The 18299-nt window shown below is 37.9% G+C and overlaps 2 protein-coding genes across 12 annotated transcripts in view; one reads left to right on the plus strand and one right to left on the minus strand.

The window, feature by feature from the left end:
• ZNF236 (zinc finger protein 236) overlaps positions 1-12590 on the plus strand; it is a 72676-nt gene extending 60086 nt beyond the window's left edge. For 6 of the 9 annotated variants that reach the window (XM_051812664.1, XM_051812665.1, XM_051812666.1 and 3 more), the window contains 3 exons: positions 6440-6569; positions 9279-9455; positions 9883-12590. In XM_051812664.1, coding sequence (XP_051668624.1) covers positions 6440-6569; positions 9279-9455; positions 9883-10010 — 435 coding nt within the window. In that variant the 3' untranslated portion in view covers positions 10011-12590. Of the gene's footprint in view, positions 1-43; positions 3758-4646; positions 5072-5370; positions 5458-6439; positions 6570-9278; positions 9456-9882 lie in introns of those variants that run through there. The other 3 variants (XR_007908598.1, XR_007908599.1, XM_051812671.1) reach the window with 3 other exon arrangements.
• A 992-nt stretch (positions 12591-13582) lies between these two features.
• MBP (myelin basic protein) overlaps positions 13583-18299 on the minus strand; it is a 110804-nt gene continuing 106087 nt past the window's right edge. For all 3 annotated transcript variants that reach the window (XM_051812806.1, XM_051812808.1, XM_051812807.1), the window contains exons 8-9: positions 17422-17544; positions 13583-15378 (exon numbers count right to left, since the gene is read on the minus strand). In XM_051812806.1, the coding sequence (XP_051668766.1) occupies positions 15322-15378; positions 17422-17544 (180 nt within the window). In that variant the 3' untranslated portion in view covers positions 13583-15321. The remainder of the gene's footprint in view (positions 15379-17421; positions 17545-18299) is intronic.

The following is an 18299-nucleotide window of genomic DNA, read 5'->3' on the forward strand; positions in this document are numbered from 1 at the left end:
AAAAGGTACCTGTTATCCCTTTGTCTTTGCTTTCCTTTTACAGTGTGAGAGGTGTGCATCTGAGAGAGGGAGTCTAAGTGATAATAGAGATAGAGAACTCTCTTCTGGAGCACGGAGAGGATTTTAATGCATATATTGACTACAGAATGAAAAATGTGAATGCCTGTCATGCAAGTAGTAGTGCCAGGAAAAGATTTCACTTTAAGTGCATATGAATATCATCACTGCTAATCCTGATTTCCAGATAATCTTTTGGAATCTCAGGAAGCTATCTGCTATGCACTCATCATTTGATTTGTAGATTCTGCCTTGTGGGTGGAAGTGACATTTGTAGAGGAAGCGTTTGTTTTAAAATATCCTTATGTTATTGCTGTTGTCTAGGATAGTTTCTGTGTTCTGTTTTCTAGATGATGGACAACCAGATACATTGAAGTCTTTTCAAAAAATTAATGGTGTATTTAAGTTCCTAATTGGATTATAGGATGTTCCTGTTAGGGATATTGGGCTGTACTAGGCAAGTGCTATGTTCAGACCAGTATCCTATCTCTGAGAGATACTAAATGGAAGTTATTTGAAGAAGATCTTTAGGAAGAGAGCAAACATATAACTTGCCCAGAATTTTGCCAGCTTCCAGAGTTTATAACAGGAAATTCCTAGAGCCAAAGGCAATGTCTTTGTACTAAGTAGCTTTTAGGAGAGCTCTTCAATAGATTTCCTTTAACTCCAATATCGTATTTTAAGGAAATGTGCTCCGTTTGTGAAGTTCACCCCCTTGGACTGATTATGTCTGTCAACCAGACTATTGGACCTTGGGGAAACTGTCATAAAATGTGTTGTTGTGAAACTTCTTGTTTAGAAGAATTTTTTCAGGAAAAAAAAACAAAACAGTATTGGTACTTGTTTTCCTTAAGTAATGATAACAAAACCCAAATATCGGTCTCTCTTCAATTTGTTTTCTTAGAACTGGCTGTTGTTACATTTTTTTGTCATAATTAAACCTTGATTTCTGTTATATACTGGACCCAAGTTAAAGATGTGACAACAGAACTTCCTACCCTTGTATGTCCCTTGGATTATTATCCATCATTGATTTTTCAGGTAGGCAGCGATGAAGTTGCAATAAGAAGTTCAAAGGCAGTCACAAGAGACTTCATGGCCTTGGAACAACTTTTTAAGGGATCAGAAGAACAAGTAATCTTTTCTTCTATCCTTCTGGTTGCAGAGAATGATGAAGGAAGAGACAGCAGATCAATAACTATCTGAGACTGGCATCACCAGCAAAATTTTGGGGTTTTTGATCATGGATTGGTCCACATGACAGCAGGCCTGCTGCGGATGGGCTACACTTGTCTCAAAGGGGTAAAAGGATCTTTGAGTAGTTAGCGAGGCTTATTGAAAGAGCTTTAAACTAGGTTTGTAGGGGGAAAGGGATAAAACCAGTCTCACTAGAGATAAGCTTGTGGATGGCACACCAATGTTTGAGGAATCATATGCTAGCAAGGCCCTTCAGTCTTCTCCACAGTGCTGAGTACACTGGAGCATGTCTGAAGCGTCCCTGTACCAGTGCGTGCAGCACCGTAGACACCTCAGTGGAGGGAGGGGAAATGGCCAATGACCTGAGACACAGGTCTATAGGGCAGGATGGAATCCACCCTTGCGTACTGAGGGACCTGTCAGAAGAGCTTGCCAAACCACTTTCAATCATTTATGAGCAGCCCTGGCTCCAGGGAGGTCTCAGTTGACTGGAGGTTAACAAATGTGACACTTGTCTACAAGAAGGGCTGGAAATAGGATCCAGGAAACTACAGGCTTGTCAGCCTGATCTCAGTGCCAGGAAAGGTTATGGATTAACTCATCTTGAGTGCCATCATGTGGCACATACAGGACGGTCAGTGGATCAGGCATAGCCAGCATGGGTTTATGAAAGGCAGGTTCTGCTTGAGTAATTTGATTTCCTTCTGCGACAAGGTGACTTGCTCAGTGGTGGAGGGAAAGGCTGTGGATGTTGTCTACCTGAACTTCAGCAAAGCCTTTGACACCATTTCCCAGAGTGTTCTCCTAGAGAAGCAGTCTTCCAATGGCTTGGACCGGTGCACTGATCGCTGTCTGTATGGCCACGCCCAGAGTGGTGGTGAATAGTTACATCCAGCTGGTGGCCAGTCACAAGGGGTGTTCTCCAGGGCTCAGTACTGGGACCACTTCTATTTCATATCTTTATGAATGATCTGGACAAGGGGAATCGAGTGCACTCTCAATAAGTTTGCAGAGGACACTAAGTTGTGGGGGAGTGTTGATCTGCTGGAGGGCAGAAAGGCTCTGCAGAGGGATTTGGACAGTATGAGATTCAACAGGTGAAGTGACAGGTCCTGCACTTGGGTCACAGCAATGCTATAGGCCAGAGGTGGAGTGGCTGTGAAGCAGCCCAGTAGAAAAAGAGCTGGGTCAACAGCCGTTGAACAAGATCCAGCAGTGTGCCCAGGTGGCCAAGAAAGCCAGTGGCATCTTGGCTTGTACCAGAAATAGTGTGGCCAGCAGGACCAGGGCAGTGATAGTCCCCCTGTACTTGTCACTGGTGAGGTTTCACCTCGAACTCAGTTTTGGGTCCCCCACTTCAAGAAAGACAATGAGATCCTGGAGTGTGTCCAGGGAAGGGCAGCAGTGCTAGTGAAGAGTGTCAATTACAGGTCTCGTGAGGAGCAGCTGAGGGAGCTGGGGTTGTTTAGCCTGGAGGAAAGGAGGCTCAGGGGAGACCTTATAGCTACGACTACCTGAAAGGAGGATGTAGGCAGATGGGGGTCAACCTCTTCTCCAAGGTAACAAGGAATAGGACAAGAGGAAATTACCTCAATTGTGCCAGGTGAGGTTTAGATTGGCTATTCGGGAAAAATTTCTTCGCTGAAAGCTTGTCGAGCATTGGCACAGGCTTTACAGGGAGGTGGTTGAGTACCCAGCTCTGAAGGTATTAAAATATGTAGATGTGGCACTGTGAACAGTGGCTTAGTGGACGTAGTTTAGTGGTAGGTTAGGACAGTGCTGGGTTAATGTGTGGCTTTGATCTTAAGGGTCTTAAAGGACAGTTTCATTTACCACTGGACCATCATGTACTAAAACAAATTCCACACATTATCAGACTCTTCTTCATTAAGGTGTTCCAGAATGTCAGCTGTAAGCAGCCTTTAACAGGAAATTCAGCAAAGATGAAACCATGGGGTTTGGCTTAGGGTTTTGGGAAGGGTTCAGTGACCTCTTACTCATGGTCTTCATTTTATACTGGATAGTATTCTGGAGATCACCAGAAATATTAAGGGCACTGCCAGACTTCAGGCTTTCCAGAAAATCCAAATAAGAGGTAAGGGTATCAGTCTTTAGATGCCAGTACTTAATTATATGGGTTTTTTTCCAAAGGTATCAGTACCAGCAGTTTCACAATTATCCACAAGAAAATCTTCTTTAGAGATTATGTATGAACACCCCTACCACCCACCCTGCCCCCAGTGTCAAAAATTTTCAGTCCAGTGACTTCAGTTCCCCTTCTGATGTGGGTGACTGTTCTGATTTTACAGCTTCAGAGAGGAGAATCTTAAGATGTGCATTGGACTAAACTGCCCAATTCCATATCAGTATGTAGTGGAAATATCTGCAAGTTAACTGTAGATAGTAAATAAAGCACAGAGATGATTCTAAGATGAAATCAAAACAGCACTATCATCTTATTAAAACAATGGAATGAAATGAACTTTCTGCCAGTCTTTCAGAGGTGGCGTTACGACCCGCCCCAGGAAAAGAGGGGGGGGGTAACCCAGGTTTTATCAAAAATTCCTTTGGGGTGGATTAAAGCGAAACGACACTAAATAATCGGTGTATGAAAATATATATTGATAAGATTTATTTTAACAATTTTGAATCAACAGGTAAGTTAACATTTTTGGGTGCTGTCATAATCAATAGATAAGCTAACACTTTTGGGTGCTGTCATAACCTTTCTGGGGAGGAGAAAAATGCATAGGGGAGAGAAAGGCAGGATAAGAGCCAGGGAGAGTAAGAGAAAAGAAAGGAACCCCTTTTGGGGGGGGGAGAAGCTGTTTAGGGGAGAGGAAAACCAGGATGAGAGTAAGGGAAAAGAGAAGCTGAGAGTATAAAAGAAATGGACATAGTCACCGCCCACTGGATCCAGCGATGCTTGAGAGCGATGGTCTTGATTCGCAGGTGGTGGGGGAGAAGGAGAACTCCCAAATTCTCAAAGTCACCAGTCGGTTTATATACCCTCAGCATGCTCTGGCACCTCCCTGGCATGAGGGGTTGTTTTTCCTTTTTTGGGCTTAGTCCACCTGAGGCACCTTGTGCTGTGTCTTTTGTGTTTCGCCTGGTTCCCGCCTTTCAAGTTTAGCAGAGGGAGGGCGGGTCCTGATTGCCCATCAGACGTATCAATAGTCAAAAACCTGCAAGGTCAGTTCTTGCCTTTTCAGGACTTCACACCCCTTGATTGCCCATCAGAGGTATCATGCAAGTCAAAAGCCTGCAAGGTCAGTTCTTGCCTTTTCAGGACTTCACACCTCTTGATTGCCCATCAGAAGTATCATGCAAGTCAAAAGCCTGCAAAAGTCTCCTAGAATGCATAAATCATCAACCATTTCAGTCTCTGACAGGTGGTTACAAATAATGTTTCAGGATAGGTAGAGTGGGAATAAGAGTGACATACCAGTGCATGTGTGAGGGGCTGAGGGCCCTTTCAAAGAAGGTTTCCTGTTCTTATTTTCTAATTAGATAATGCTGGTTTGGAACCCCAAGGTAGTTCCTTGCTGATGAATATGAGAATTACACAAATAAACTTGTAAAATGTCACATGAACAATTAATGAAATACTAAATATGTCTTTAAAGAGGTGCTTGAAGTTCAGAGCTTTGTATTCCCATGAACTCTTTTTCAAAAGTATATATATTTTACAGGAAAATGATAAGAGGTTGACAGATCAGTGGACCTGAACTGCATCACAAATTGTTCAGAGAAAGATGACAGAAAGTTTTATGGTGGCTATGTGAATGCTATCTTGTTTGCTTTCAAGTAGAAAATGGTATGGGGGGGTTGTTGGGGTTTTTTGGGGGTTTTGGGTTGGATGTTTTGTGGTGGAAGAAAGAAGCAACCAGTTTCTGTTAATTTTTCTGGAGTAGGTCATAGTTTGCTTCCACAATTTCAAAGCTTCAGGAGGTAAGAAACAAGATAAAAGCAAAAGATTTTTATTTCCACATAAGCCGTGGTTTACGAATTACTGATTTTTCTCAGAAGACCTTATATTATTTCCCTGTAGTACTGTATTATATAATTATTATGATAATAATATTCTTCCCTGTAACTGTCTCGCTGATTTTCCAGTGTAAACAAACTCTACAGATACAGTTTGACTCAGTTCGTGGAGTGAGGAATAGGACTCCATAGACATCAAGAAGGCTTATTGTTTAGGTATAGTAAAGACTAATTAATAGTTTAGTCTGTTATGGATAGACTAGAAAAGAATATCCACACACATTTTAAAAAGTGGGCAAGTATTTGCAGTACTGTTTCACAAACAGTTCTTGAATAGATTTTTTTAGTTAAATATATATGTATTTGCTTTCTTTTTTAATTTGAATTCTCTTTTGGTATTAATAAAGATATTTAAATGAAAAAATTAATAGATAACATAAGATACTCTTCTAAATTTGCAAGTCTTCTGGGTCCAGCATCAGTGAATTAAAAACACTGAAGTTAGAGCTGTTATTAATGCTTCTTCATGAAGGTAAAACATGTCATATCCTCATTCTGCTGTCTTACCTATAAGGGCCTTAATGATTTTCTTTTCATTTTTTTTCTTTTTTTCTTCTTCTTTTTTAATTAAGAGTTCATTATGAAGTGGTTCTATTTGCATCTTGGCATTGTGTGGCTGTGTATGAGTGTATGTTGTGATAGTCCCCTGTTTGAGGCCTCTACAGTTTCAGAATGGTACTAATTCAGGTGCTGAGGAATACCTATGTATCAGACAAGGAGGAAGATGGATACTGTGGAGGAGAGAGGGGAAAAAGTCCTATATTAACTTAAAATGCAGTTGTCAAAATACCTCTTTGTAGGTGAACAAAGCATTTCAAGAGTTCTGGTTCAGCTTGTTTTATTTTGCTTCAGATAATTAGTGAAGGGACTAACGTATGCAAAAAAAAGCAAGACATACATGGTGGAGTTGTTCAAATGTAAATGTAAAGATACTGATGCATCAGTCTTTCAAAGAGTTGATATACAAAATAATAATCTCTCATTAAAAAAAAATGCAGGCTTCCATTTTCTTCCAACTTGTCTGCTGATGACTAAGATTCTCTGCTTTTGTCTTCAAGGTGTGAATATATTGTTTATGTTAAATACTGACATTTTTTTAAGTGGTCTGAAATTTATTTTTTTTTTTATACTGCCTTAGGAGCACATGCAAACCCATCAGGCTGGACCGTCGCTGAGCTCCCAGAAGCCTAGAGTGTTTAAGTGTGATACTTGTGAAAAAGCTTTTGCTAAGCCAAGTCAGCTGGAGAGACACAGTCGCATTCACACAGGTAACAACAGAAATTATTTTTATCTCATGGGATTTTCTTATGAATATAAGGGTGCTATGTTTGGAGTCCTCGCTTATGCTTTCAGCTCACTGCATTTAAATATCAACTTAAGCTTAAAAAATCCCAAGTAAATTTCTAACCCAAAATGTTTGGAAGTTAAAAGGAGGAACAGCAGACTTGAAATCTCATGATGCTTCACTAAACTTATCTGTATTTTAGGACTGGCAGTACTGCAGTGGTAATGTGAATGCATGAGCTTGTATGTAAAAGTTTGAAACAGATTAATAAGAGCATATTTTAAGCCATTGTTTAAAGTGGTGTAAATACACTGGATGATAATCTTCAAGCATATAGAAGAATGAGCAAATGAGTGGGTGTGCTCCATGATGTTAAACAAGGAATGGACTTGACTGCTGATACTGACTGCTGTATACAGGGCTTCATTGTCATTGAGCTACTTGCTCAGTTCATCTGCTTTTAATCTGTTGTTTTCTTTTCCGCTTAAGTATTTTCTTCAACTGGTAATCTGTAAATAAAGATCATGCTGGCTTCTCCCAGGGAAGCCATCACATTTTCTGTGATGTAAGTGCTTTTCAGGTTGTGGCTTCTGCCCTGCTACAAGTTGAGAGCTGTACATAGGATGTTAGCCCAGCTGCCTTCCCTGTCACCTTCTGTGCCTGAAGAACAGTGTTCTTAAGAACATGAGTTCTAAATATAGGAGTCAGTTCTCCAAAACAAGTTCTTTCTTTTCCCTGTCACTGCTACCAAGAGTGAGCTGTCATGGCTGCTAGAGTTAAAAAAGACAGGGAAAAACTGTCTGTGTTGCTGTTAAGCTGGATGGGACTCCCACAAAAGGATAGCTGTCTCTTTCAGTGAGTCAGCCAGAGCTTTCTCTTTCCCCAACACCAAGCTGTTTTGTGGTTACTGTGATAGAAAGGAACATTCTGGTTATACTGGGGACAGGAAAAGAGAGACAGGAGTTAAAATCCAAGGAGATTAAAATTCTTCAGAATTCCCCAGTAATTTGCTTTCTGCATAAATGGCCTAAATAACACAGACTCTTAAAAAAGGAAATGTTCTAGTTAAGAGTACCACAAAATATTGAGAAAGCAAGAGAGAACCAGTTTGCATTCTCCCTGCTTTGACTCATGCTGCCCATTGTGATGGGCAAAGAGCACTTCAGGAAGTCTGGGAACAGAGCAGAGTTCCTTTATGCATCTGCACCATCATAGGAGAAATTCTTTCTGGTTTGGAAGGACTTGTAATTCACTTAGTAAATCCTTAGATATTTTTGTTTCTTGTACCTGGGTGCTCATGGGCTAGGAATGCCCACAGACTGTAACAAACCTTGCTAAATTCGTATTTATGTTTCTATTTCAGCAGTGTCAGACAACATATCCATATGATAGGACTATGGACTAGGATAGGAAAGGCTAATGTAAATCTAAACTGACTTGCTTTCATAAAGGTACCATCTTTGTCTGTGAGAAAGTGTGATTTCTCTCCTGGTTATACATTTTTAACCATTTCTAATGGGCAATACCTACTGAATCAGTGGTTAGAAGGAAAAAGCATTATTTCTCTGAATAACTCTAAATATCTCGTACTTTAAGATTTACCAATGAAGAGCTGTTTGGAGAAATGTTGAAATTAGAGGGAAGCAGATGCTCCCAGTTCTACCCAAAAGCCATGTGGTAATCCATTACACAACAGAAGAAAGGCTGTTCACTTTAAGTGAATAAAAAAAATGGAATCAAAAGTACTTGAGGAAACCTAGATTTCACTTCAAACTAGTGAAATAGTTGGTGACAAAAAAGAAAGAAAACTTCTCTGCTTTAAGGGACCTTGTATTGATTGTCCAAGAAATTGGATTTGGCATGCAAGCTACAGTGGATGTGGAAACACTAACATACAGGTAATGAAGGGAGAGAGAAATTCATCCTTTAAGAACAATTGTGGGAAAGTATTCATACTCCTGCTTGTGCTTTATCGTGCTAATTAATAACAAGGTGTATATTTAAGTTCAGAAAGTGCTTTTAGCTGTCCTTAATGACATACAATGTGTCTTTCATTGATCTCTAAGGTTGGGGTGTTGAATGTTTAATCAAAGGTCAATTTTGCAAAGTAAATATTTTTAAACATTTAAATATTTTTAAATGAATACATTTGTGCATTTATAGTTAGAAATCAGTAGTATTCTGGTAGATTTGGATCAATCCTTTGGTAAGATGTGTGAATCACTAGAAGCTGTTGGCATAGGAGGCCACAGGTCCCATGAAGAATTAGCAGAACACTTCTTTTTTTAACATATTTGACTTTTTAGTTTCTTACAGACATCACCTTTGTTAATTCTAGAACATTGCTTTATCTGCATTACTCTAAATGATGTAAAAAGCTGAAGGTTTCCTTGAGTACAGAAAAGTCAAACTGGTAAACTGATTTATTTGCACCTCTGTTAAATAATTTACTTAGATGATAAATTGGATAGGAAAGATAATATCAGTGATTTAGTACTTACATAAGTATTCTGACATTTAATTTGGAATTTTTACTGACAATAGGGAGCCGTAGCACTGTTTAGAGAAGGTCTTAAGGAAAAAGGTCACGTCTGTTTCATTTCTAGGTCATCTTGATGATTTTTACTGAATTCTGAACTGTATTTTACTGTTGAAATGAAAAATGATTAAATATGTTTTTCTCTTTTATAAGGGGAACGGCCATTTCAGTGTACACTATGTGAAAAGGCATTTAACCAGAAGAGTGCCCTTAAAGTCCACATGAAAAGGCACACGGGAGAGAGACCTTATAAATGTGATTACTGTGCAATGGGATTTACACAGAAAAGCAATATGAAACTGCATATGAAACGGGCTCATGGTTACACTGGTACGTAGCATAGTGGTAGTACTGGTGAGTTCAGAAAGCCATGTGCTTTACTGGGAAAACACAAAATACTTCCCTTAAGTTATCAAGGAATTAAGCACTAATAGCCAAAGACCACAGCTGATGAGGTAATAGTTGCACACGCAACCCAAAAATCAGGTTGAAACAGTGATTGGTTGCCATTTTGGTTCCTTGTTTTTTATGTGGAACTCTGTGTACAGAAATACAGTACAAAAACTATTCCAGGAAAACAATGATATTAGATTTTTTTAAATTTTTCGAAGACCGTCTAATAAATCTGCAGTATGTGAAGCAGTTGTATAATACCTTTCCCAGCATGATTCCTTTATTCTCAAATGCTATATTGGCATTTTTCTAACGCTATACATCAAATCATACTCACTTGCCTTTTTCTCTTGTACCTTGGTAGGTCCTGTACAAGAGCCTGCTAGTCATCAAGAACAGGAAGGGGAAGATATTAGTCGTGCTCTGAATTTAGAAGAAGTGGTACAAGAATCTTCAAATGAATGGCAAAGTATAGGCAATGTTTTTCGATGACACCTTAAAATTTGAAAGCTAAAAATGTTTCTGGGACTCAAATTTTACAGTTAAAGCTTCAAGCATTGAAAATACTAACAATAGAATAATATATTATAGTTTTTCTAATTATTTACAGAAATTACCTAAAAGATGAATTCAATTTTTTAAGCTTGTAGAAGAATATTGGGAAAACACCATTTAATCTGTGCTAAGTTGTCTGTGAATCAGTGAACTCAGGTAATAATGTATACAGTTTCATCTTCGAATTCACAGCCAGTATACCTACTTAAAAAATAAACTGGAAATTTTTAGAATAGAATGATTCCCATTTTTAATGGAAGTGAAGAATAACTTCGTGGGAAAATCATGAAACTGTCCGTCAGCTTTCTTTTTCACATATTTAAGGAAATAATTGACATTGGAAACAAAATGTTGCAGAGTTGATGCATGCATGCAGTATAAAATAGTGGGGTTTTGCCTTCAATTTTTTTTCTTACATGGCACAGGAAAATGCTGTATTGCTGTTCAAAGCTTTTTTTTTTCTTTTTAGTACATTTTGAGAATTCGTTGAAAAAAAATAAAATACCATGATTTCATGGCTTTTATCGAGTTAAACCCTTGAGAAGGGAGCATGTTCATTTCCATTCCAGCCACAGAGGCAGACAGTTGTTAGTTTTTATGGTAAAAGTCTGAGGTTTTGAACTCAGCAATACTTATTTCACAAGAATCCAAACAAGAAGAGATTGCAATGAAAGCTTCTTCTGTTGTTTGCTGTATTGGATCAGCAGGTACATATCTCAGTATCTGTGGAAAACACAGCCATATATTAAATCTGTGAAGTAAACGTACGATTCTGTAGTAGCAGGGAGAACGTCTGATGCACACTATGTCACCTCTATTATACAGTGTTCCCTGGTGCTGTAAACAGTTATCATTTTGAATCTGTAAATTCCTCGTTATTTTCTTTGTGAATTTTGGAAATATGTTACTTTTATTTGTTGTTTAAGTCATTGTTTCAGCAAAACTACCTAGTTGACTATGTAATGCTTTCAAAGGTGCCACTTGTTAAGTATATTCATAACAAAGAAACACTGGAGTAAAAGCATAGTTGTCATTTAGACATTCCAAAGACAGAAGCTTTTTTTTCTTATTTTTGCCTTGTTCTTTTGAATTTTATTTATATGTTACATATATATAGATATATATATGTGTGCTTGTATATGTATATATATATTTAAAGTTATATGAGCCTCTGTGTGGCTGATCAGTATATTTTGTAAATACTAATCCCAGTTGCAGGAATTTCATCTGTTTGGTTGCCACAAGTACTTCTAGATCAGTGGTGGATATGTTGTACTATAATACAGAGCTGGATTTTAATTTACCTTCTGAAAGATAATTGTTCTCAGATCCAAAAAGCCCTTTTCTGTAAATATTGTCTATACTTTGTCTATGATATAAACTAGTTATTTCAGATTGCTGAAGCAAGAAATGGCTGTTGGTTTTGATAGGGCATCTCTTAATTCTTTTGTTAACTGTTTGGCATATGTATATAAGTAATATAGTTGGTGACATGAAAATAACACTTTTGTTATGTGGAATATTTAATTCAAAAACATGCTAAATAATATTACTTTTTTCCAAATCCTGTTTTGTGTATTTTTTAAGCATATGATTCTGGATTCCAGGAGACTCTAAAAACTCTGTTTACCAGAAGTGCATGTCTGAATATTGCATGTAAAGAAAAGACATAAAGTTCTTCCAGAAGTGCCTTCCTTTCCAGCCAGCTTATGAGTGTTTCAGCTGTTTAAGGAAGATATTATATTTTACAGTTGTCTGGCCTCATGACATAGCACCCTATTTATCCGTTATAGTAAAATGTGCTCTGTTGTGTGTACCATGTATAAAACCTTTTCCCTGTTACTTCAGAGAATACTGTATAAATGCACAGCAAAGCTGGTTAGAGTTATTTGCTGTGTAGGGGATGATGATTTCCAGAGGTTGCAAAATTCAGTTTGACAGAAGATGATTTATAACTGGTCACATTCAGATGCAAATCCATCCTTCATAATGGGAACCTTATTCCTGAATGCTTGAAAGCGTTCAGTCTGCTCTAGCTGGGATTGCTTTGCCAGCAGGTAAAAACTGGTAGTGGCTGGTACTTGAAGAGAGCCTATTAAGAAGATAGAGGGGGACTTTTTACAAGAACATGTAATGACAGGACAAGGGAGAATGACTTTAAACTGAAAGAGTAGGTTTCAGAGAGCAGATGTTAGAAAGAAATTCTTCATTATGAGGGTGGTGAGCACTGGAACAGGTTGTCCAGAGAAGTTATGGATGCTCAGTCCCTGTAAGTGTTCAGTGCCAGGGTGGATGAAGCTCTGAGCAACCTGGTCTAGTGGAAGGTGTCCCTGTCCACAGCAGGGAGGTTGGAACTAGATGATTATTAGGGTCCCTTTCCGCCCGAACCATTCTGTGATTCTATGATGCTCAGTGAGCACATGCTAAAAAAAGATCTTGTGAGTAAAAAGATGCCATTTTTAAATGGACACTTCTCAAAGTGAACAGAGGTTTGTATAGCCCAGGTTCCTTGGTAGGACTGAGTTGGAGGTTTTCAAAGTAGTGTATGTGTTCATGTTCAGTACAAATACACGGTAACCAATATGTTGTTGTTTTCAAAAGCAGTAGATGCATTATTTAAGGAAAGAGAAGAACTCTTGTTCTGAGACCTGCTTGAACAGCCATGTTGTGTAGTGGGTAAGTGAGCAGTGCGTAGGAGTGCCCCTGTTCTTTCTGGTTTGATGTAGTAGGAGGCTTATGCTAGTCTCAGGCTTTTTGGCTTGTGTCTGCTCAGAATTTCTTTTGTCCATTCCTTCAGTACATGAAATTACTTTCTCCCTAGTACTGGTTGTGCATTCCTGTTTCAGGAAAAATCCTTTTGGTTACAAATCAAGTCACCATTTAAACTGTTGGTTTTTAGCAAAACAACTAGTGAGTACTTAAAAGAATAAATTTCAGTCCAAGTTTTAATCACTTTCAACAGACTCATGTTGGTAAAATAGTGCTTTCAGTTGCTGTCCCTGTTTTTTCTACAGGAAGTAAATGCAAAAAAGCCACTTTCAGCCTCTGGGAAAGATGACTGTGAGGGGAAACAAGTGATGAAGGCAAGGAAGAAGCTTTGGATAAATTCTGAAGTTCTACAGTGCAGTATTTTGAAAGATGTGTTTCTCAGGGGTTTTTTACCTTCAATATTCTTTCCCATTTTTGAAGGCTATTTGCGCCACACTTGTTCGTGAAGGGCAGGATTTCATTGCCTGTTCATAGACATTTTATGCCTTGCAATATCCCCCTGGTCTGTAGCTGCCTCTGCACAGACACTGGTCTCTCCCATAGGTCTTATGTCCAACTGGCAGCTTTCTGGGCCATGCTAAGTCACCAGCAATGGAAGCCTGTATGCAGGCAGCTGGGTCCCAAAGTGCCATTTTCTAGTATCTGAACATTATTCATAAATTGTGGGAGTTAAAAAAATAAATCAAACAGACCTTCATATACATGACCTTTTCCTCTGTAAAAAACAAAACTGGCCCAAGTTTCAAGTTGATTACTTTATTTCAATAATGAATATATTTAAGAGCTGTGTTCCTATAAGAACAATATGTATTCAAATTAAATCAACTATTACGTTGCAGAGTATACATCTGAATGAAGCTACAATAGAAAAATACACATAGCAACCAGTGTAGGTAATAGGAGATGTAATACTTGTGTGTACACTTAATGATTTTGGCAGTTTTGTTTTCTTTAGTTTCTATGTATTTTCTATCATTTCATCTTCCATTGCTTCATATTAATGGACACTGATTTAAACCTACAATAGATTTAGATATGAAATGCAATTACATAAATATTTATTGGTAACTTTCACTGGGCACTTATTAGGAATGCAGTTTCAACCTACGAAGCACTAACTGTAGTCTACAATGCATAGGCTAAAACTAAAAAAATAAAATAATTAATCAGACACTTAGATGACAGCTTGAAGAAATGGTCAGTTTAAGTAATAAAACAGTGCAATTCAGAAGAGCCTTTTATTTCCCTAAGTGTGGTTGGAAATACAATCGCCACACATTCATTTTAGTAATTCGTGAACAATTAATATCTAAAATCTAACTGAGCTACAATTTATTTCTATGAGGCAACTACAGTACAACAGTTAAATGTTCACAGTAGTTTACTATGAGTTTGCTTTGGTGCACTGCCCTTAATAGGCGTCCAGGTGTTACTCAGGCAAAAGATGAGCTGATCAAATACAACACTGCTGCAATACCAACAGAAAGACTTGAAATTCTAACATGAGATGTGCAGGACTACCTGAGATACCAGTACTGAAGGGCTTTCTTTCAGAAATTAGACTTTTTTGTTTATGTGTTTATTTACTCATTTATTGTACTGCAAAATCAATGCTGTTGCAGCAGAGTTTACGTCAAGCACTGGTGACATCCAGTGGTCACTTGTGCAATCTTAGATGTTTCTCTGGGAATATCCCTTGTTTCATAACATTAGTCTAACTCAAATTTGAAATCCTCTTTCTCTCCCTCATCTACTCTTAATTCTAATGGTTTGGATGCGATGAGCAATTCATGGCATGGAAAGAATTTCCTTATTGCTATTGCTCTGCACCGTATTGATTCTACAACATCTGCCCCCTCCCACATTTCACATACCTTGAACTCCCAGTGTTTGGTAAACCTTTCCATGACTGCCTAATCCTGTTATGAAAATAAATTATTCTGTGAGTGAGAGAAGGAAGATTAAAACAAAATAAAAAACCAAACCGAAAAAAATCAAAAAAACTATTTGGATAAACAGTCCTTGCAACTTCTGCACATGTTGGGTTTTTTTAACAGCAGTGTCTCAGAAATTCATTAACAGCAGTGCTCAGTGTCCAAGACATTATAACTCTTTATTTGTAATTCTGATGTTCACTAAAACGAAACCAGAAGAGTTGAGCTCAAATTAGGTGCTTGGGAGAAATAATAGAGTCCAGCATACAGTTAGGGCATCCTGAAGAAGAACAAGTAAAGTCAGAGATCTTGTTACTTCACATAAAATAAGGAAAACATCTAATAAAGCTACTTTTTATGTTCCTTTCATTCAGCTGTTGGTCAGGGATTGCCAATAGAAGTTTGTATAATGTACTGCATGCAGAACCTAATTGGCATTAAGTAATGGATTGCATCTATCTAGGTAATTGTGGCAGGTGTTATTAATTTTAAGGCAGTTATACTATGAAGCAGAGTACAGGATCCTTGAATGGCATCTTAGAGCTTCAACGCCTAGCAATTGGTGAACCAGACCGCGATCCAGGTCGGGACCCAGAGCCTCCCTGTGGAGAGAAGAACAGAGTTAGGTTAATTAAAAGTTAATGTGTGTTTGGGGCTATACACTGAAAAACATCAATCTCTAGTGAGTACAACAAAAAGAAGCTAAGAAAAGATAAAAGGGCTGAAGCCTGGCCTGTTTTTACAAATAATAAGAAAACATCAAACTAGGAGAAAAGAATTGTGACTATTCATAAACCTGCAATTGAGAAAAGAAGCGGTTTTATAGCAAAGATGATCCAAGCTAAAATTTTGGTGTTTCATTCTTTGGAATTTAAGATTAGGCCAACTGGGTGTCTTGTCCCTTAGCTTTAGCAACTATTTTAGGCAAATCTTGAAGATGTGCTTATGACCACAAATGTGAGATGGTGTGGTAATTGTTACTGTAATCAGGTGATGTCTGAACTGCTTACTTCAAAAAAAAGGCATGTGTGTACTTTGGGGCTTTGTTTTCTTTATTTATATTCTTCTCATCTTTCAGCGCTGCCTCCCTAGTTTTACAGAACTGTTTCAAGGAAAAATCAGTCTAATTCATTTGGTAGTTCACTTTTTTTCCTTTCAAAGATATCTTAAAGAGTGGATAACTTTTTTATTGTCAAAGACTGTAGAACTGTATAAAGAAATAGTTGTTAATGCCTCCTGCTGTAAACAATGGGTCTAAATCAAATGGGCCTGAATAGAACTCTGATATGAATTCCACAAGTTATAACGGCTGGGAAAAGACTATCTAAAAAGTAGAACTGGTATATGTATCTCTCATATATATATAAATCCAAGTTAAAGTAGCTGTGATGATTATGCAAAAAAAATATTGAATTTTATTGAGAGATCATTAATGGGTATTTTCAGATGTTCAAATGAAATTTTACAAATAATGTTAGTATATAGCAATGGAATTATTGATGTATCCAAACTCCACTAAAAACTACAAGTGCACAATGTGAAAATTAGACTTAAACGGTAAACATTTGATTTTTACCTGTGCCTCTGAAGAGCTCATTCCTTTTCTTTAATTGCAACATAAGAATTCTTACTACCTCCTTGAAGTTTTCAAGCTGTTGCTCAGTGTTGCATATATTTAAAAAACAACTCTACAATGGAAGACACATAACCTAAACCGTGTAAGAGGTAAAAATGCGGGGTTTGCTACAGGTGAAGGTGCTGTTATGTCTCCTGTTGCAGAGAGGAATAGTAAGAGTCTGAGATTGGGATCTCAGACCTTCCGACTTGAAGGTGACTGCTGGTTGCATTCTTCATGTGCAAATAGTACGGTAGGTGATTTGTTATGAGTGAATGCTTTACTACCTTCGAGGGACAATACAGTCTTTGTCAAAGTACCTGCCAGTGGATATGATGTGTCTGTTTCCTGACACAGAATATGAAAAATCCTCACGACTGACCTTTCTTCCTGTACTGTTTTCATTTATTGGCTGTCTTGGTGGAGCTGTGCTGTGACTTGAAATGGTGATCTGAACCAAATTAAAGATAATCTGACCAAATGTTCATTTTTCGTATGACACAGTTTTCCAATTTGCCTGACTTAAGTGGTGTTGCAAGTTGCTGTACTGACATATTGTAGTTCTCCCACCTGGACTGGGAACAAGCAGGACTGCTCAAGTTGTTACTGCATCTCAGCCAGGTGTATCACTGCCTTGTACTATCATTCTGCAGTTGATCAGTTTGCTTCAATTTTCACTATTCTAGATAATTTAGCAGCAATAAGCTGTGTCAGCTCATTTGTCTTCTGTATTCCAGCTCATTTGTGTGTTCAATAACAACACTGATCCTGGTGCAGGTCTTTGTGGGACTTTGTGGACTTACCTTCTTTCCTGATGGTAACTAACTGTGTATTTTTACCTTTGTTTCCTGTCATGTAAGTAGTCACTAAGCCATGAAATAACCTTCTAGTTTATCCATGCAAATCTAATTACTTCAGAAGCTTTAAGGAAGTGTGGCTGTTTCAAACATGGCAGGTTCTGGAGAGGTTTGGCTTCTCTTTTTCCTGGACTCAATTTTTTTGTACTTAAGAGTAAGTTGTTGTACTTTACCAGTTTAAAGATTCTGGAAAGAGTGCCCTGGCCCTCATGATAGGATCCCTTATGTCCCTTGTGAGCAGATTTATGCTCATAGAATTTTCCGCTTCCATATCCTGGCTTGTGTCCTTCACCACCCTGCAAAGAAAGATTTTCATGTATATTGCAAATTGTCACATTCAAATTGTCATATATACATTATAATCTTTGTTTGTGATCACTGAAACGTAATACTCAAATGAGGAATTTGGAGGTTGTTGGAATAGAACAATCTTTTATGTAATAAACAAGTGAAGAAACAGGTTAGGAAATGATCTGAATAGACTCAAATCTGAGGGAAGCATCAATCTGTAAAAAATGAATTCACAATCAAAAAATGAATACTTGGAAGGTTAACCTGCATGACAAAATATGTTTTAATTTCACAAGTTCTAAGATGTCAAACATATCAGCTAATTTGTAGTGTTCTGATAAGGAAAAAAAAGCTTAATGGCTTGAAGACTGGTATTTTGTCTTAAAATGCCAGTAATTTACATGCCATCTTGTATAAAATCAAACCTGTGGTAGAGAAGTACAATTTAATTAGTTCTGAGACAACTGTGGAAAGAATTCATCTGGTCACTGTTTAGGTAGATCACTTTTTTACTGACAGGGGTTGCAAGGAAAGGTGGGACAAAATACTTGGATTAGTGACAGTGTTAGTTTTGCAGACTGTATAAGAGCAGTTTGAACTGTGGAATAAGCACTTATCCCATCCCAGCACTCCCTCCCATTTTTGTCCATCCCAGAAAAAGAAAAATGCAACAGATGAGTCTTCTAGAACTCTTAAAGGAGAGCTTTGCCATGCATTGGATTTTGCTCCCTTTGTGCTAAAGCAAAAGAAATTATTGCTG

The sequence above is a fragment of the Manacus candei genome, unplaced genomic scaffold, assembly GCF_025592945.1.
Source record: "Manacus candei isolate 608988 ecotype Guabito, Panama unplaced genomic scaffold, ASM2559294v1 h1tg000088l, whole genome shotgun sequence".
NCBI lineage: Eukaryota > Metazoa > Chordata > Aves > Passeriformes > Pipridae > Manacus > Manacus candei.